Below are 21,302 nucleotides of genomic sequence, written 5' to 3'. Positions count from 1 at the left end.
AGATCAGGAGACTAGCTACAGTTGTGGATAGATTATCTGCTAGTACTGCAAGGTCATTGATGCTAGTAGAAGGAGAGATGCAGTCGATTAGGGCAATGGTTCTTCAAAACCGTCTTGCTTTAGATGTTCTGCTAGCGAAAGAGGGCGGAGTCTGCAAGGCTTTGAAGGTCCAGGAATGTTGTACTTATATTCCAGACAATTCAAAACCACTTGAGAAGGTTATACGGAACATTACAGAGATACATCGAGAAATCGAAGATTTAACAAAAGTAAATGTTTGGGAGAAAGTAGGTCATGGAATGGGAAAGATTGGAAATTGGTTTGCCAATCTTGGTAAAAGCGTTGTTTGGTACATTTTGAAACCTGTCTTAATAATATTGATTTGCATAATCACATTGTTGGGTTTAGTGAGACTGTATAAATGGTATAGGTCAAACCGGTTACAAAGGTCCATGAGAGAGCAAGAAAGGAGATTAGCTGCTTTACAAGATCAACAGTATAAAAGTTTAAGAGCTCTCGAAACGATAAAAAGAGGGAACCTTGTAACTAGTTCTGTGTAAAGTGTCACTCAAATTGAGGTGTTAGTGATGACCCCTAGAGGTCATCAAAGGGGGGAACTGAGAGAGCGCAATTTGAATGAAACATATGTCCGTACCATATTTACAAGTCTATCGCATAAAGTTAGAAGTTGTAACGTGAAGTAGCACTTGTAGCATAAAGTTAGCCGATGTAACATAAGTAATAGGAAATGTATTCGTATGTATTCTAGAATGTGCATTAGAATTAGAAAGGCCCGGATACATAGTGGGCTAATATGGAAATGTGTAAATGCTTAAAGAACAGTAGAACGTGCTAAGCAGAGTTCATATACGTATGTAATCATTAGACGGAGAAGGCGGCGAAATATAAAGTGAAGAAATGTGCAGACTATATAGCACCATGTAAGAAACGAGAGTATAATGTTGTATTTTATGTAACATGGATTCAAGTATAATCAATGAATTGTTAATTCGATTATATATATATATGTGTGTTAAAAGTCATACTGTGTAGAAGAAGTTTGTAGAAATTTTAGAATAGTGTGGTCATATGTGATTTTAACCTAACGGACTAAGGGTTCGCAAGAGTGTAGTCCGCTGTATGTAATTTAGTGGCCTCTCAGGAGGAGGGGGATAGCTTTGATCTGAACGTGCGAGCCAAGAGTCAAAGGTCTTGTTAAATTTAAAGTGACAATGCTGGACGAAGTTTTTGGCTTAAGTGAGATAAGAGACGCTTGGAATTTGGGGTCTTGTTTAGAAGTGACCGTTCACAGGACCAAAAGAGGTTACGATCACAAATGTAATGAATAGAACTCTGTTGAGGTGATAGACATTGCTCTGAAAGTGTCAACTGGAATGTCATGAGGTTACCAGCACGATGACGAAGATGGCGCCTAAGAAGCAAGGTCAACTTAACAGACGACGCGAAGAGATGAAGCTATGGAAAAACCCAGAAGCGAGATCACGTGAAATGTGTACGTGGTGGGCGTCAAAGGGGCGTTCCACCCATACTGTGATTTTGTATTTAGGGACAGCACCCCGGGGAGAAGAGAGAGCAGATGGCTTGAGCGCAGAACAGAAGATCAGAGAGCAGAGCGCAAGAGAGCAGTAGGCCGAGGACCCTTAGAGAGCGGATGGGTAGGCAGAAAGGGTACTGCTTCTCGACATAGGTTTCCATCAGAGACTAAGAAAGTTTGAACTTCTTTGGAAGTCAAACTGCTGACACCTTTTTAGGTTAAGAACTTGCGAAGTAGGGATGTCACTTAGTATAGAGTAGGGACAGATTTAACTTGTTTTCTTTTTGTAGATGACGCAACAGATCCAATTTGTGTCTATGCTATTCAATTTGTTGATTCTGGAATTGGTTTTAATTGTATTCTTTTGTAGACTGAGATTCTTTAGGGAATTTATGTTCCTTTTAGTTCCTGTATATTTGTTGAATCTTATCCTGAGAGGATTGTATATGCAATTGACACTGATTTTATATTAAACTTTTTAAACTTTATCAGTCGTAAGTGGTTCTTCAGAGTTGCGTCAGTCTATGGGGTTGATTTAACTTATGTGGGTTTGCCTTTTACTCAATGACAGTCAATAATCGATCCAAAATTGGAAGAATGAGATAGGTATCTAGGTAATCAGAAACGATATCAAAATCTCATTCCCCGCACAGCATTACGCGAAGACCAAAACACCACATTTATCTCTATCTTTTAGCGCAAAATGCACCCTTGCATTAATTTAGGCTCAAGGAAGCATTTAATTACAAAAAAAGTAAAATAAATAATGATACCGCTCGTGAAGCGAACAGCAGGCACTCACGTTCTGCTTGTTGCTCTCGTTATAAGATTCCCCCCCTCACAGACAGATTATTTTATGTATTTCGCATAAAAAGAATGATTGAAAATACCGGAAATGACGTTACATTACAGCAGCGTAACGACCGTTTTACCCAGGCCTGCGTAGGAGTGGGCCAGCCAATGATCTTGCCAAAGATTTCTATTCCTTTGAACCAAGGGAGACAGTTTGTTTTCAGCTTCTCGCCTCTATCAGGGAACGAAGTAAAAACTCTCAAAAGGAGGAAAGATAATGAATTATTCATTTCAGTCTCAAAGCAAGAAAACATGTTTTTTCTTCTTCTTTCAAATCCCACCGTACATGCAAATGTCTTTTTTCACTGCCCGGGGGGATTTAAAACATCTTTTTCTTTTTTGTGAGCTGTTACAGTAAGCAAAAGAAAATAACACCTTTGCATGTTACAGCTATGAGTTGTTTGTGCCTTCAGGGCAGAGATGACACACATGCTCTATAACAGCCACACAGGCGCCTCCTAATAAGAGGTGCCAATGTTGAATTAATGAGCTGTGAGGCAAGACATGCTATGTGAGATACGTCTTTTTACTGTATGAACAGCATATGACTATAAAGGATATCCAGAGCAGAAGCAGATTGTGTAGTAGACTTTAAAGAAAGGAGCAGGTGTAAGAGCTTTAGCTTTGATAGTATTGAAGCCTACATATGGATTGGTACTGAAGGGAATCATCTTTAATACTGCATTTAATGTATGTGCTGGTACAGCACAGCTCCTGTCTTAACACTTTCGCTGCGGTGGCTATTCCGCAGCGCTAAGGGGGCGGGGCGGCCGCGCGGCGCGCCCATGCTGGTGAAGGTACCGCTCCGCCAACAGCCTCGGTTGGGCTGTGCTCATGACGGAGCGGTTCCGTCATGGCCCTGCCCGCTCAATGGAACGCCCAGGGCAGGCGCGGAATCCGCGCCGCGCAGGCCATGACGGAACCACTCCGTCATCAGCACAGTGCTACCGCAACTGATGACGGAGCGGTTCCGTCATCGGCATCGAAAAGGTTAACATGCTGAATTAAAGATATTTTTGTACATTTTCCTGTTAGATTGTAAACCTTACTGTTTGTATATAAATTCAGAGGCAAGTTGATCTTTGAGAGAAATTTGATTTACACAAAGTTCACAGTTTGATTTTCCAGGAACCATACCCCCCTTGGGAAATATCTCGAATTCCTTACAACGCCAGCACCACCTTTGGGTGAATAGAATATAGGGCCTGATTTAGAACTTGGTGGACAGGTTACTCTGTCACAATGGTGACGGATATCATGTCCTCGGAAATGTAAATCCCATTATATCCTATGGGCTTTATATTTCGGCGGGCGGGATATCCGTCACCGTTATGACAGAGTAACCCGTCCGCCAACATCCAGGTCAGGCTCTTTGAGTCTTTGACATTAATTGGGCCTCATTTAAAGGTTTTTGCTGCCGGGTAGTGCTGCAGGCCTTCCGGCGGCTCTGCCCTACGGCAAAAGAAAAGGGCAGGAATATGTCGTATCTATCAGATATGGTGCATTCCAGTGCTTTTCCCGTGCACTGGTGCACAATGGGCTGCTTTGCTCCAACGCAGACACCTTTGCACCATGGTGCAAGCAGGGGCGGCTCTAGGCTCATGGCGGCCCTGGGCAGGGAGCGTAGGTAGGGGGCCCCGGAAGAGGGGGTCCAGGCGGGGCGGAGAGCGGAGGCCAGTGAAGAGCGGGGGGGGTCAGGGTGTTTGGAAGTGGAACAGAGCCCGAGGCCACCAAATCCCTGCCAGGGGCCGCCACGCAAATATGTATCCATCCTCAGAGGATTATTATATTAAGGATATATATTGGGGTGGTGGCCCCTGGGGTTTGGTGGCCCTGTGCAGGTGCACAGCTTGCACATGCCTAAGGCCGCCCCTGGTGCAAGGGTGCCTGCTTTGCGGGATGATTTTTTAGTGCAGGTAGGGAAACCTTCCTGCACTAAAACAATCACAAGAGGCTTTTTCCTCTTTCTATGTGTGCTGCAGAATGCTACACACAGAAAAAGGAAAAACGAGGAGAAATAAAGATATTTCTCCTCGGTGTGCCTCCCTTGGGAGGCATAGGTTTTTGGCGCTGCCTCACAATTTCTCGTAAATCTGGGGCAGTGTCAACAAGCCATGGCTGTTGCTGGGAACGCCCCCAGCAACACCCATTGCACGCCCCTTTAACGCAGAAAACTGCATTAAAGGGAATGATATTTACAAGGCAGCATTAATTTAAAAAAAGAGGCTTAGTGCTGCCTCGTAAATATGGAGCAGGCTCCTGTGCCACTGGAGCGTCACAAAGAGTGACTCTGCGGCGCAAAGGGCTTATAAATAAGCCCCATTCTATTTAAACACTGGAAAGCTCGCGTTCTGCCTTTCTGAAAGGTAAACATATTGCAGTACAATGTCCACAATCATGATGTTACCCAGTAGCGGGTTACAAAAAAGCAGGACACACAACCTTCCTGAACAAAAACTTCACTTAGTACGAAACACGACATTTTACAAAGTTGTGTATTTGATTACGTTAGCCAGCGGGCTATGTGATTCCAATAAGTAAGATAGCCTGAATCCCAGCATACTCTTTCCTTGCAGAAAAAACTGCTCTGTAGAAGAAGACTGCCAGCTACCATTAATAATCCACACATCACAGCCCAATAGACAGTAGTCTTCTAGTGGTGGTGACCACGATTGTCCCACTTCAGAAGCCCATCAAGGACGGTGTGATCCACTGACGGCCTGCAACCACCACCTCAAGCTAGACACTACTCTTCCCCTCATCTCATCCTATGTCTCATGGATGAGTGTGCCATTCTGTGGTTGCTCTTGCGAGCAGAGGGACTGAGAGGTATGAAATATCTAGTGTGAAACTCCCTCGCGGAGACCTGGCACGGTGGAGCAAGGCAACACCAACCTTTGAGTGTATGGGGCAGACCTTCCAGGCTGCTGTCCCAGTTTCACACAGATAATGCAGGATCCCCCATGCTCCCTCGCCTGCCTGATCTCGCCTACATCACCTCAAGGGAGCCAAGAGCCTCCTGCGAGGTATTCATCAAACTCTCAAGGAGTCTGAAAGTGGTGTGGGCAGAAAGGAAGCACAGAGGGCTGGACTGGGTTATTTTGAACCTTCGTCTGACCTTATGGCCCACACTCAAGCTAGCACCTTAAACCCAACAAAATGAGACAGAAAGGAGAAAGAAAATGTCATTTATTTCTTACATTGGTGTTTAGGTCAAGAGTTTTTACCAAAATCCCAGCCTTCCACCCACCTGGTCTGCTGTCTAGGCTCCAAGCAACTGCTGTTCCTGTGAGGGATGCTGCACCCCTAATCCTATCCCTGATTACTTTTATACAGCCACCTTTTTCTTTTTTACAAATTACCTTTTTTTAAGTAAAACCAACTATTTAAGCTCTAGTTATGAATAAGCTACATTGCCTGAGGACCACATGAGGTTAGCCATTGGGCCTCATTGTGGCAAATTAAGTCCAGTATGAAATGATATTTTCCAAAACCCCTTGAAACCCTGACATGAGGTAGACCATCACGACTTCAGTAAGAGCGAATAGTCTCTTTTTCCAAGTACGTTTTAGCCATGCCTGCTGTTTGCTTCTATTTTGCAGAACAATTCACAGTCCCATGCCTGGATGTTGTTCTCTGCCCTATCGTTCATCTTTGATCTTTCCTCTCCTGCTGCACCAGTTCATCCATATTGTGTCCAACGAACTAGAAATAACCACCATGTTAGAGTTAAGTGAACAGATTCAAAGAACACAATCACCCTTAAGAGCGGGAGGATTTCAAATTATTTTTCCTCAAACTTTTTGCCTGTCCCTTGCATTTTGACTAACATGGGGAGGGTTGGAGACCCACAGTGGCAGCAGTATTCATATCCGACCATTGGCTCGTGTAGTCACTCTTTACGCTGTGTCCATTCTTATGGGTCAATTTTCCTCAGGGTGTATTAACAGAAGTGTGTTTCTGTTGTTTGATGTATCCCATTCATTACTCGTCCCTTGTGACTTTAGGCTGCCAATCTGTATTTTCCAATGTGCTGCACTGTATTATAATTCCATAAATATATAGCACTTATTACGTCAGACCCCTCGCCGTTCCTTTTAAGAAAGGCACAAGTTTCTGAAAATTAAAAAAATGTATTTGCCTAATATATAAGACAGTAATCTTTATTTATACTGTAAATATTGTGATTTGATTATTTTATTTTGTATAGTTCTAAATGCTATTTTATCCGTATGTTTTATGTGCTTTTATGATTGTTAAATACAACAGTCGAATAAAGCTTTCCTTGACTTGACTTGACATACATGGTTACAAGATACAATTGGAAATACTCTTCTAAAATATCATATAGCTTTTAAGTATGGCGTGGATTTTTTTAGAGCATTTCTCGGCAGTGGTGGCAGGAGCAGTAGCCAAATTGCTATCAATTGGCAAGATGCAGATGTCACCAACAATTAACTTAAGCAAGGAAGCCACAGTTCAAGCGTCACCCCCATGCTACCACTGTACCATGCAAGCAGGTTTCCTATAGGAAAGCTGGCTGTAGTAAAGACCGCCTTGCGAGAAGCCACTTTGTAGGCTGGGAAACTGACCACGCAGCATGCTAATGCGTCAAAGTACTCTTTACACACTTCAATACAAACAGAAAACGATTTGCTTCTGTCTGTATCTATTTTCAAAAATGGAAAAAAACAATGTCTTATTTTTATTGATTCTGCATACTGTCAGCCCCTACTGCCAGGCCAGTACCTGTACACGTTGGTAGCATGAGTGGAAAACGGGACAAACTTTCCATAAATAACTGCAAATTTTTATTTGTTTGTACTATAATGCTAAAGTTCTCATATGAGTATAGATATATTTTTATATAGTGCAAAAGCCAAAACGCCATTCACATTTAAGTTCACATTGATGGGTTACAAATTTTAAAAGATACTGGTTGCAACTCATTCTTTTGACAGACCTCAAAATATATAGGATAAATACTGGTTAAACGAGTGCTAAATAAATATGGATCACCATAGACAGAAGTTAAAAATAATAAACGCAATAGTACCGTAAGCTCTGACAATAATTGGGCATCTGAATAATGCAAGCTTATTTGATGTGTTTTGTGCACAGGGCGATGCCACCAGATCTGAGATGGAAGAGGACAAGGCATCTGGTAACTTTGATGAAGATTTGGAAAAGTTCAAGGACTTGCGCGCAGCAGGTAGGAACGAAAATTCAATACCCCAATGTCGCATATGAACGATATGCTCTTTGTGGTAGAAGGTTCCATTATAAGAGGTGTGGCGCCGCGGCTAGGGTGACTGACTCCGGAATCAGGACCACGGTTCGATCCCAGGCACCGGCGGCAGGGTAGCCCAGCAACATGTGACTCTGGCAGGCTAGGGTGACTGACTCCGGAACCAGGACCACGGTTCGATCCCAGGCACCGGCGGCAGGGTAGCCCAGCACCATGTGACTCTGAGCAATAGCTTGCTTAATCTTCCCGACGGCCCCCAGTGCCTAGAGACCCTTACGGGTGATTGTGCACTTTACAAATGTGGATTATTATTATTTATGTGTAATGGGGTCATTTATACTTTGGTAAAGCAGTTGCGAAACGCAGCAATCTGGACACTCTGGGGCAGATTTACAAGCCCCTTGCGCATCTTTTATGCCGCCGTTGCGTCACTTTTGTGACACAGCGGCGGGGCAAAAGATGCACCATGGTACGGGGTATTTACAACATGACGCATCTCCCAGATGCATCACGTTGTAAAGCCCTGCGCCACATGTAGGCGTTCCATCGCAGGGGGGGGGCGTTCCGGCGCAGGAACGCCTCCCAAAAGTGGCTGAGTGAAATCTACAAGATTTCACTCAGTCACTTTTGAGCCCATGCTGCGTCAAAACCCTGCGCCTGCTTGAAGCAGGCGTAAGGATTGACGCAGTATTGTGGAGATAGAGCCCCCCAAGCCTTGCTGGAGCTGCGTTGCGCTTGCGACGCAACTCCAGCAATGCACCACTTTTACGGCACAGATGCATGACGCATCTGTGCCATTTTTGCCCCATGGTGCGCCGCATTGTAAATGCGGCGCATCCAGGATGGCGGAGCTGCAGCGCACAATTACTGGCGCATCCCTGCTGATATGCAGGGGTGAGCCAGTAATTGTAAATCTGCCCCCAAATTTAAAGTTGACCACCTTCCTGGTTGCAATACTTTCTTCACAAAGCGGCTTCTGTACACACAGTGAAAGATGCTTCTGAGTGGGAAGGTGGGGGGTGGGGCAGTGGTGGTATGTTAGCCATAGCTGCACTGTGATCATATATGTGATTTCTGGAGCTAGACCCCCCAAATGGGTATCCATTTGAAAAAAACCAAAAGCACAAATGTCCCGGGAATGCTGTTTTTTTTCCTTCTTGCATTTGAGGGGCATTTGAAAGATTTTCTTTCTGGAGCTGTTAAGGTATCAGTGGAAGTACAGCACAGACAACAACATGGGAGGAAATGACGATGGATGGAATATATTTCAATAGCAGCCCTGCCACCATCATTCCTGTTGATGCTAAGGGAAGGTGTTCCAAAAGGAAAAGCCATTGGAGGATCTGTCATTGGTGTAGCAGTTGCCCAAACACAACAATCTGGACACCAAATTTAAAGTTGACCACCTTCCTGGTTGCAATACTTTTTATTACTTTTAAAAAAAATATATGTTTTTTTAAACTCTTTATTGATGACTGCAATAAGGGTTCACATTTACAGTATTATATGCATACTTCATTTTCATTTCATGAAGCTTTATATGCATACTTATCAGTCATTTTTTTTTGTTGGTAACATATACATTCCTCTTGTCTCATCATAAATAAATACAGTCGCTTAACCCCTTCCATGCTGATGACGAACGCCAGCCGTCATGCACTACGGTGCTCGTGTGCTGATGACGGCTGCAGTTCGTCATGGCCCGCCCCTGTTCGTGTTGTTTACAGCACACCAGGGGAATCGCGGCCGCATGGAAGGGGTTAACCAAGTATCAGCCCGAAGCCAAATAAGGGAGGCTAGGTCCAACCCCACCTTTGTCAGCATTCTCGTATTGACTGCATCGTAGAATTTCACTGCCTACAAGAGCAATAGCCATCTCAAAACCATGAACTCCCACCCTCATTACAATTCCCACAATACTTTTTATTACTTTACCTGATGAGTGGGGGTTACATCAGGGTTCTGTGTGTGTGTTCCTGTGTGTGATGTAGCGGAACATGTGTGTGGAAATCTATCGCTGATCTCTTAATTGCAGCGTGGATGCATAACCGTGGTTCTGGTCATCGGCCGTCCATCTAGCTGTTTTCTAAGACCACTCTTCCGACACTGACCTAAACACCTAGTTAAAGATGTATGGATTATACTTACCATTAAACTTTTATCACACATATGTCTTTACCAAGTGTGCCTTTACAACAAAAATTTAGTTGTATAGGCATGCGTGGTAAAGGTATATGCGTGGTAAACGGTTTCGTTGTAAAGGCATGCGTGCTAGAGAGGCATGCATTGTAATAACAGTGTTATAAAAGCCTGTGTTGTTTTGGCATGCATTATTCTGTCATACAACCACTCTTCCCAGGGCACAGTCAGATGGCATACTTCTTACGGCCAGTACTCCCTCAGGCCATCGGAGGAAGGTATATGCCAACTGAGTAACTTTTACTACATCTGTGAAGTAGTGTGGCTCACTGGTTAGAGGTGGCAGACCCGAGAGCAGAGGACGGCCCGGGACCAGGGTTCCATTCCCGGCGCGGCAGGTTTCTGGACCAGGGTCAGCGGACTCGATAATTCTCTCCCCTCGGTGCCCACTCTGATCGGCGATCACACTCGGCAACTCTGGGCATTAGCTTGCCTCATCTTCACTAACGGCCCCACCAGACCGCCGGGGATGCCTGGAGATACCCATTAAGGGACCATCTCTCAGGGAAGCCAGGAAGGGTTTCGCAGCGGTCGAAGCGCCTTGGGACCCTCCGGGTAAGTAGTGCGCTATATAAATGCCTATACATACATACATACATACATCTGCGTAAACCTGGCTGTCAGCCCACTCAACATAGGGCGGGTGGACTGAGAGTTTGGCATACAGGGTAGTCCATTACCATTGTGACAGAGTGTCTTGTCTGCCAAACTCAAATCGGGCCCAATTCTCCTGGTCTAAAAGGCATCCATTCATTTTCCTTGTCCACCATGGTTGTACTCTGGTGGCACTATGGTAGTCTCACTAGACTCACTGTCAGATGTTCATAAATTGAAATGTAATTAACTGCAGAATTAATTATTCATCCTCACTTAAGAAATTATGTATTCATGACAGAGTTTATATTTCATTGTCCCATCCTCGTCCTAGCTTATAATCACTATTACATTCTTGTCCTGAGGCTGAAGTGAGGGAAACAGTGTTTACATCGCATGCGCTACAACACATGCGATTATAACGCGGCTGTTACAACGACCGCGTTGTTACAACGCAAACCATTACATCGCAAGTCGTTTCTATGACATGCTGTAGGGGGCATGCTAAAGTAAGAAACAGTATAATGTACAATTCCAACACTTACCCTACTGTTGCACACGCTGGAATTGGAATAGTAAATTATACTATTCCTAAGTTCAGCGCACCCCCTACAGCAAGTCGTGGATACGACTTGCGATGTAATGGTTTGCGTTATAACAACATGGTCGTTGTAACGACCACGTTGTAATCGTTTGCGATGTAGCCCATGCAATGTAAAATCGCATATTCCTGAAGTGATTTGATCCAACTATTAAAATTGAGTTTATCAATATCTTCCTGAAACCTATTGACCTTAAATGAATTAAGTTTCTGTAATATGTCCAGAGTCAAATATTATTAGGTAAAAGTAGCCTGTGGCCCGAAAACGAGATTTTACACCTGATTTAGAGTTTGACAGACAGGTTACATTGTCACAAGGAGGACAGATAGTCCTATGCTTTATCACAAGTGCCATAGCATACAATACTCTTGAAATAAGGTGTACTGGATACTCTTATGTTCGTTTCTGACTAACACGTCCACCAGTCTCGAAACAAGTCCCTTAACCTATGCCTCCCCGGCTGCATTATCCTGAACTTAAAGAAAGGTCTTCAATGCCTGGCACATTTGTCTGTTTGTTCCTGGATGGTAAGCATCACTGTTATTAACTAGAATGTACCACTCTTGTAGAGATGAAAATGTGCTCCCTCACTGTGACCCCAAATGGACACCTGGACCCGCGACTGGACCTTCGAGTAAGCATGCCACCTCCCATCATCATGCGCACTGCAGCAACACCAATGCCCACACCAAAGAGCTCACCCTACATGGATTCGGTGCACACCTACGTAGACTCCAGGCGCGAGAGCAACGCATCCCTTGATCCATCCATCTGCGACCAGAAGTCCTTGGTATGTGTTCTCCCTTTACCATTTCTCATAGCTATATGTTGGTTATTTCAGTCTGTTTTAATATATTTTTTGCAAAACACATTATATAAAATCATTTCTATAAATCATATTTGAAATAATATTGAAATTTTGTGAACTTGCTTTCCTTAGACATAACATAGTAGTTATCCATGTTTTACGTTTAGCCAAGTGCGTAGTTTTTGTTGGTGCTGCAGGTGCTGTGGCACCGGGGACCAGTGGTCTGAGTTGCCCACTGAACCCTGAATATTGCTGTATTTCACAGTTTAAACAGCGGGCACAGAGGCCATTTCCTTCCTTGTACTACGGACCATTATACACTGGCTACGCCACTGCATTTAGGCTCCTCCAACCATGGGAATATATACTTGTTTAATACATATATTTTTGAGTTTTGTAAAGTTCTGATGCCAAATGTGTAGGCTATGAGTGAAGATGCACGAGGATGCAGTTTTCGGTGACTACTTAACATCTTTTCTAGGATGAAATAATGACTGAGCTTGTCATGGGTTCGATTCCCAACGCGGCAGGGTCTTGGGTCAAAATGTCTGCGGGCCTGATAATTCTCGCCTCGGCGCCTACTCTAACCTTGGGCTCCACTCTGCAACTCTGGCCAATAGCTTGCTTAATCTTCACAACGGCCCCTTCAGCGCCGGGGATGCCTGGTCTCACCTTGGAGGTGTCCAGAAGGGACCATCTCACAGGGAAAGCCAGTACGGGTTCCCCAGCGGTATACAGCACCGGGACGCCCGCAGTGCGGGCAGCTGTGCGCTTTACAAGTATACAACATTTACATTTACATTCATCTGTTTGGCCAAGGAGGCCAAAAGATCAGGTTGATGAATTGGCCTGCATGAAAAGAGGCCCTATCCTACATTGGGACATTGATTGTAGGAATACTTTTGTAGGTTGCCAAGTTCTGCAGTTTTTTTCAGAGTCAGTTGACATTTTTCCAGATATCCCTTGATGGAAATTGACTTTCTCATCAGGGATCTTCTGGTTAAACTAGGCCTCAATGATTGGCTAAGCTATGCTGGATCTTGGGTTTCTCTTCTGGACCCAGTTCATGAACAGCCAATCGGGGTACTTTGGACCGATTCCCATCTGCTCTTTGAAGACGATGCAGTGGATTTTAGACATTATTCTTTGGGTCACAGATAGCCAATGCAATTCTTGTAGACCTGGCAGCTCAAGTACGGGACACGTAAGCAGACAGGGCCGCATTATTGCGTTCTCCCTGTCCTAATACGGAACGAGTGACCACATGATCTTTACAGGAGAAGATGATCTAGTTCAAATCTGCAATAGTCCCTGGATGCTAAACCCACCATAAAGTCACCATATTTGGTTTGATAACCCAGCATTACTCAGCAAAGGGGCCATTACTTTATCAGGGCTGCCAGTTTTGCATCCTTCTGACAAGTTGCATCCGTCAGTCATCGCCCTCCTGTTTTATCATTGGTGCTCTAGTTTAACTACAGTGTGACATTACTGAAGAAATGGCAGAGATGGCAGAGATGCCTGAAGGGACCCAGGGAGCAAACAATAAACAGCCTCCAAAGACTCCAGCTCTCCAGGGAAATGCCCAATAGAATAAATGGACATTCCGACTCTCTTAATTTCAGATTGTCAGATATATATAAATGGCAACTAACAATAATATTTGCTATTGTCGCTCATCGTGGACAGAACAAGGCGTCTGTGAAACCGTGGGCCTTATTTACAAACGAATGCAGCAGCGCTGCACCGCAAGCCCTTTGGCTGCGCCATGCTGCGGCACTTACAAAGCACAGGGATGCATCATATTCACAACAATATGACACGTTCCTGTGCATTCCCCTGCACTGATGCACAGTCGGCTACCATGCCTCACGCAGGCACCATTGTGCCATAGTGCAAGGGTGCCTGCGTTGCGGGAAGATTGTTTCTGTGCAGAATGGGGTACCTTCCTGCACAAAAACAATTAAAAAAAATAAAAAAAGAGGTATTTCCTCTTCCTATGTGTGCTGGAGAATAGAGCACCCCTAGAAAGGGGAAAAAATTAAGAGAAATGGAAACATTTCTCCTCATTGCGCCTCGCTACGCCCCCCCGGGGAGGCATAGCATTCTGACGCATTTCCAGGTTTACGAATTTTCGTAAATCTGGAAGTGCAGCAGAATATATGGGTGTTGTGCGGGAACACCCACAGCAACACCCCTGTCGCGCCCTTTTCACGCAGTGTTGCGTGAGAAGGGCCATATTTATAAGTACAGGAAAAGACACTCAAGGTGGCTTTACGTGTCCTTGTAAATATGAGGCAGGAGGGTGCGTCAGCGGTGCGTCACAAAAAGTGATGCACCGGGGGCGCTAGGGGCTTGTAAATAAACCCCATAGTGTCTAGATACAGACATTTATGCATGTCAATGCACATTCAGCATTGGCTGGCAGTGTATCTGTTAATTTCAGAAGTGATCCGAAGAGGCAATGAATATGCATGAGCTCTCTTAAGTCTGCTCAAGGCCACGTGCCCCAGGCCTCGGGTTAGGTACACCACCACCCCAGTGCTTTCTCTGTCAATAACCCTGCCAGCCTGGCTCTCTCTCGAGAACCAGCAGGCCTGAAAAAATGTTTAAAAATCTGCGATGGTTCCTCTCCTCTGTAAATTTGTACAATCACTCAATTAAATCTCAGAGGATTTTAAATTTAGGTGGCATCAGCTTTTTAATAGTCAAGTTTGGTAGATCAGTCAATAACAATATGGATTGCCATTTATGTAGCCAACAAAATAAACTCTACTGCTTAAATAACACATGTTATTATTAAGTTACTCAGTTATATTCATTCTCATCAACACTGACGGATAAAATCTTGTCAGGCCTGATAAGATTTGAACCAGTGATATATAGTTTAAAAGAGAATTGTCATTTACAGCAAAGACGGTTCAAATATTTCACCACCTCTGAGGATTTGTGCAAATTAGCAATGTATGGTTATAAATATGAGGACAGCTACTCTCCAAAGTGTTTTTGTTTTAGTACTGAAGAGCACCTGGATTTTTTTATCATATATTTTGGTGACATTATGTTTTGAGTTACATTGTTTTCCTTTTTTGATTTCATATTGTGCACCAAAATAAAATGGAAAATGTCAAGCTCCAAAGCCTTTTTTAATTTTTTTTTAAAAAGACCTCTCTCTCATCATTCTCCTCATAGAAACTTTTTAATGCCCCTATAAGTTTAAAAAACAGCACAAGGTAATGGCCTCGCACGCGATGATGCGATATAAGATGGCCGCCTGATGACAGACCTGAGAACGTAACCTGCATGTCAGTTTGTTCCTTGTCCTGTCAGTGCTTAATTTGAGCCGGTGGTTTTTGGTGCTCAGCACAGCCACTTAATCAACAACACCAAGGCTTTTCATGAGTTCCAGTTAAGGACACATTTATTTTAGGTAAGCATGGGGAATTTAAGGGATTTACCCAGAATCACAGGAGGCTGAGCCAACGCCGAGACTCAAACTTGGTTCCCCGGCCCTGAAGTTGGCAGATCTGGCTATTATGCCACATCCTCTCCTCACTTTCATGGTTAGTAGTTGTTTTTTTTTTTTTTTTTACAAATTAACCACTAATGCTGACTCTGTGTTTGGTGATATAGTGTGTGCTCAGTCTGTAGCATGGGGTGTTAGAGAGTGTTCACAGTTCCATGTGCCCTGCAGTTGGTGTCTGGCACTGGAGAGGAAAGGTGATGGCTTGTAGTGGTGCATAGAATTCTTAGCCGTAAGGTGAGGAGAAAGAAGAAACTTTTCATCAAGGTTTGCTGGAGAGAGTCCCATCAGGAACATGAAGACACTGACATTACACCCTAGTGATAAAACCAGGGCTCGAGTCGGGGTACCACGCGGGTGGATGGCGTCCCCCCACTTATTTTACTGGAGGGACGCCATCCCCCCTGCCAAACAGCTGAACGTAACTCTTTGGCCTCTCTGGGACGAGGAGCTCGGCACCTTTCGTGACGTCACTTCCTGCTGTGACGTCACTTCCGGTGACAGCGTCCCCCCACTTCATTTTTTACGACTTGTGCCCTGGATAAAACCACAGGCACAACACACATCCCTCAACTCCACATACTCGCATTAAGTGGCAAGTCCAAGGCCATGTTAAGGACTTCCATGATGATAGCTCCCAACTGATATTGATCTGTCAGAGTTAAAATAGCAATGGGAGAACTCTTTGCCATCTATGAACAGCAGCAAGAAATACACAAGTGCCTAATAGGGACAAACTCCCCAGGAGAAGACGACACAGTTAAACCAGGGTTATGAACAACCAAACTCCGGTTGACCAGAATTTCACAGGGTCCAATCATCTATAGGAGCAAAGTCCTTTGGATGGACCCATCAAGATGCTTTGAATTGCAAACATAACCGCGGATTTATTGAAAACGAAGGTCGTTGCAGCGCCCCACTCAAATGATATATAATACATATCATATATCTATTTATCTATATGCATATATGTATGGATGTATGGTGGACATAGAGATGGCCCTTTGGTAATCATTCAAGCACACATGAGCCCTACGGTGGGGTCACAGCGAGAGTGACATTCCAAGTTATAAAGATAGTTTTAGGACTAACCTCACCCTCTTTTATTATACAATATATCATGTTTAATACAGCCATAAAGCCAATGAGAACATTTGTGATTGATAGACAAAAATAGAAAAATAAATGTTTATGCTTTACACTCAAAAAAGACACAAGACACAGATTAAGCAAATGCAAAGTGTGAATTGCAACCTGCTGAACGTTTTGCATACTCACAAATGGAAGATCCATACAAAATCAAAAACAACATGATCTGATGGTATGTCAAAGTATATGATGTATCATTATTATAATGTGTGTGATTTTTAATATCTCCATAGTTTTTTTCAGCTTAAAGTTAGTATCAAAACTAGCAGAACTGCTTTTGAACCTAGATGGTAAATACTTAGATTTTTCAGGTGTTTGCGTAAGGTATGTCGTCGCTACTCGCTTTGGTAGTAAGTTTTAGGTAGTGTGGGTGATTTGCACCAATAATGATTGGCACCCTCGCTTCTCTTAAGCCGAGGATGAGGCTGTTGTAAGAAAGATGCAGTTCATTGGTTCCAAGTGGGAACCTACTTTGGCAATTTTTCAGCAATGCAAAACATTCCCTTTGCAAAAATGCCTTTAGCACAACAAGGCCACGATGCTCAGGTTTGTTTGCCCCAGTGCATGATGGAAAATGCGGGCCGCTGTGTGTCTGCATTGGATTCTTTGTCAAGAGCCTAGTTTCCTCATTTGGCAACACCAGTCGGGAAGCTCTACATACACCCCATTGTTTATGATGGATGTCAAGTGTGCATGATAAACAAGAGCTGGGGTTCATGATGTTCTTAAATATGCGTTTGTGCTGGCCACAGCAACTGATGCAAATGTCTGAACATAATTATTGTAACTGTAACTTGCTGTATGTATCCTTGTATCGTGCTACTATTGTTAAGTGCTCTGATGCCTTTGGGCCATGTCCACGCTATATGAAATTGCAAAAATGAATAAAAATGCAAATAAATTGAATGAAACTTTTCAGAATTTCCAAGTGGAAAAGACCTCATTATATAGCAATGCCTGCTTGTGGGATTGGCCTGAAAAGACCCATCAGATTTGTGAGTAAACAACAACAATACTGTTGTCATTTGAAAGAGAAAGGGATCCCTGCATCTCTTGGGTTCGTAGTACGGTGGTTCCATGTTTCCGCCAAAGGACAATGCAGATCCCTCACCCACACGAGGCGGCATTCTTCATCATAGGGGTCGGTCCTTCACCCGCAACAATGTTGTAGGGTGGGCTCCTCTTGTTGCTTGGGAAGGGCAAACATCAGAAAAGTAAGGAATGCCATGGAATTAGAAGCAAGTAATTAGGACTGCAAGGAAGCCAACTGATAATGGGCAGTGATACTGCACACAATAGGTCTTTCAACACCAGGCAGCTAAAGCTATCTGTAGAACAGACCTAAAAAGTCGTCCCAAAAGAATCATGATACATTGCTTGCACCCTCCTACAGTGCCAGGATTGGTCAGAGTGCCTGGCCCACCACTCAGACAGTGCCTAGGAGTCTGCAGCTTTTCTCCAACCCGACTTTGTAACACGTCTGGGTTGGAGAAATAGAAGTGCGCATGTCTGTTTGGCCGGCCTAAGATGGCCGGCTGAACTTGACATTATCACAACTAAGTGCCCACCTCACCCTGTCATGGCCCTCAGCCAAAGCCAGAGCCAGTCACAGCAAAATAAAAATGAAATTATTGTTTTAATATTTTATTTTTCTGACCAGTGGGGCGACGCTCCTCTACCATTACATTGGAGCCACCCATGCTCTTCTGTGTCTCACTCTTCCGGAGCCGCCCCTGCTCTTCAGTGTCTCATTCATCCTCATCTCCTTCCTCCCTTCCTTCTGGTTCCTTTCCTCTCCTTTTCCCTTGCACTCTTTGCTCATCCTTATTTCCTTTTTCTCTCTCGCTGAGCCATATTTTTGTCTCTGATTATGAAGCCATTTTCTGCCCTCCTCCCTGTCCTTTCACCCTCTCCTTTCCTTTTTTCTTTCTTTCTTTCTTTCTTTCTTTCTTTCTTTCTTTCTTTCTTTCTTAATTTCTTTCTTTCTTTCTTTCTTTCTTTCTTTCTTTCTTTCTTTCTTTCTTTCTTTCTTCCTTCCTTTCCTTTCCTTTCCTTCCCCCCCTCCCCTCCCTCTTCCTCTTCCCCTTTCCCCTTTCCCCTTTCCCCTTCCCCCCTTCCCTCCCTTCTCCCTTCCCTTCCCTTCCCTTCCCTTCCCTTCCCTTCCCTTCCCTTTACTTTCTCTTCTACTCTACTCCCTTTGCACCCTTTATCTGAAAAGAAAACACAGACAAACTCCTGGCATGCACGTGTCTACATAGAAACATCAGAACAGGCAGCCTCTGAAATAACATCAGCAGGCGCAATGCATCCTGGGTCCACTGCCTCCTCTGGGTCTCTCCGCATTGCTCTGGCTGCATGAATAGTACCTACGCCCCTGATGACACGTGTAGCGCACTCATCACACTGATAAAAGGACCGAGGGCCTTGGGTTTAACAACATTTTAAAGGTACTGGGTTGATCAAGTATTCTGAAAAATATGTACTCTTAGCATGGACTCTTAATAGGCAGAAATGTCAAGTGTGCATGACACTGAGCACTGGTTACATGATGTACTATCATAAAAAGATGTATTTGGTGTATAATACACTTCAGTGTAGCTAATCGAGCCATTTTATTGACCTTACTTTAGCTCTTAAAAAAAGCAAATGGAAAAATCGAAATAAATGTTACATTTCTCACAATACAGTTTACATTTTTAATTTCATGCTATTTGATACTTTTTCAGAAAATTTGAAAATTTGAAATGTTGTGAACTCTTATTAAAGTGATCCTCCCTCAGAAAAGAATTGTGAGAGGAAGTGGAAGGGTTTATAAGTAAAATACATTTGAAATCTGGGTTGAATTGTCAAAATCTTTAGCAAATCGATTAGAAAGGTTAATGACTAACTTGAGTGGTGTCTCTTCTTTCTACCTGTGTATTCTCAGTCCAGCCTCCGTAGCTCGCCATGTCCACCCTGGGGCACCTACAGTAACTGGGGGAGTCGCCGCTCAAGTTGGAACAGCCTAGGCAGAGCTCCCAGCATCAAGAAGAAGAACCAATCAGGAGAGAGGGAGTCGCTGCTCTCAGGTGAAGGAAAAGGAAGCACCGATGATGATTCTGATGACTGTAAGTCAAACATGAGGAGCCGGATTTCCTTGCTCCGGCGGGCAGAGTCGCTGGACACCCGCGCGTCCATGGAAATGCCTGAGCTTCTCCAAGTTCCTTCATTGCGCCACTCCCTCAGCATCGGACCAATGGCAGCCATGTTGCCATCAGAGTACCCAGACTGCAATGGCAAAATAGTGCACGTGCCCAGCGATCTCTTCATGCGCATCGACAACCATAAGGAGGAGCCGATCGACTACGATGATGACATAGATGATGTAAGTTGAGTCTGCTGTGAGGACATCTTTGTAATAATTCTATAGAGATGGATGCAATCTTTATGTTCTTCTGGGAAAGGGCTGTGTTGTGTTGAGTAGAAGCGTGCTTTTCTTACTCCTAACTATTATTATACCTATCCTTAACCTGGATGAAAATTTAACCTGAGCGAAATCACAAGTAGGAAGTCGTATGTATGCATTTTAAAAATATTAGTGCTGACAGTTTTTGATCAAAGTTTTGTATACGTTTATTAACCTTTTAGACGTTAGTAGATAATCTCAACCCCTGCGAGCAAAAGGTAGAGTTGCTACGTCCAAAAGGGGGAGTTCAGTACATCAACAATTCTCGATCAGTCCAAGGTTGTGCTGTCTTGCAAACCACATGATATAAAGGTAAAGCCAAATGTATTGCAAAATAAAATAAAATTAATCTGGGAGGACGGGGGAGGTGTTTCAGGTGGCAATATCACATCAAAATCTTTAAGTACCTCTAAGTACTGATAGGAAGTCCAACCACCGATTACAAGATGCTGGTTGAGTGTGGGAGGGTCAAATATGAGCAAAGGAGGGCAGAAGATAATACCAGACCTAATCAGCTGGAGGGATGCTACAATCATTGGAAATTTAAATTTTTACTCTGCAGGGATTCAGAACAGGCTCTTACAGTAGTGCACAGGATCTCAAACCCACATTAACTAATACTAACATGCTGCTGTTGGAACACCATCGGAGTCCTGACCACAGAGCCCAAAACAGTGGAACCCACAAAAATGGCCTTTGGCCCCATACAGTGGCTGCAAAACTCCGTGTTGGTGCTTAACATAACACCTTCCTTTAAAAATAGAAGATCCAAAATTAGATTGGCCATGCCACCCCATTCACTTTTGCAGTGACGTTGTTCATCGTACCCAGAAGCACAGCTTCATTTACACTCTTTACACTTCTTTTACAGTCCAAGGTCTAAAACTGATTCATCGGATGCCTTTTGCAGGCTATGACTTCCCTGATTTGGGGCTGATCAGGTTGCAGATGATGCTTAGGGTATTTATGGACCAGCAAGTTTGCAACATATGTTTTTTAAGTAGTGAGGAGAGAATTGCAATCTTAGGTATAGCTAAAATGAACCACTGAATGAAAAATTGAAATAACCTCCCAGGATCAAGTTGAAAGTCGAATCTTGTCAAGTCCATCCAGAAGACAGTATATCCTCTACACACGTGTGTTGAATTCACAAGCAGCCAGAACGTGTTCAATGGAAAAATCTCCTAATTCTTGATGCCAATATCCTGCCCGGCGGTAGCAATTTTTAGGAGGGGGTAAGGGTAGTGAGGAAATCTTGCTTTCTTCAACAGTAGCCTTTTCATCGATGCTAATTTGCAGCTAGTGCTCGGCCTCTGTAAGTCTAGTG

At 43.8% G+C, this 21,302-nt stretch overlaps 1 protein-coding gene across 1 annotated transcript in view; it reads left to right on the top strand.

Moving 5' to 3' along the window:
• The window catches only part of CACNA1H (calcium voltage-gated channel subunit alpha1 H), a 1,502,131-nt gene that overhangs the window by 1,181,093 nt on the left and 299,736 nt on the right, over positions 1 to 21,302 (top strand). Inside the window, exons 15-17 of the mRNA XM_086940723.1 lie at positions 7,529 to 7,619; positions 11,620 to 11,840; positions 19,457 to 19,894. Coding sequence (XP_086796849.1) covers positions 7,529 to 7,619; positions 11,620 to 11,840; positions 19,457 to 19,894 — 750 coding nt within the window. The remainder of the gene's footprint in view (positions 1 to 7,528; positions 7,620 to 11,619; positions 11,841 to 19,456; positions 19,895 to 21,302) is intronic.

This window comes from Lissotriton vulgaris, chromosome 10 (genome assembly GCF_964263255.1).
Source record: "Lissotriton vulgaris chromosome 10, aLisVul1.2, whole genome shotgun sequence".
In the NCBI taxonomy this organism is placed as follows: domain Eukaryota; kingdom Metazoa; phylum Chordata; class Amphibia; order Caudata; family Salamandridae; genus Lissotriton; species Lissotriton vulgaris.
Note: the sequence above shows the minus strand (reverse complement) of the source record. Positions and strands in the feature narration are given on the sequence as shown.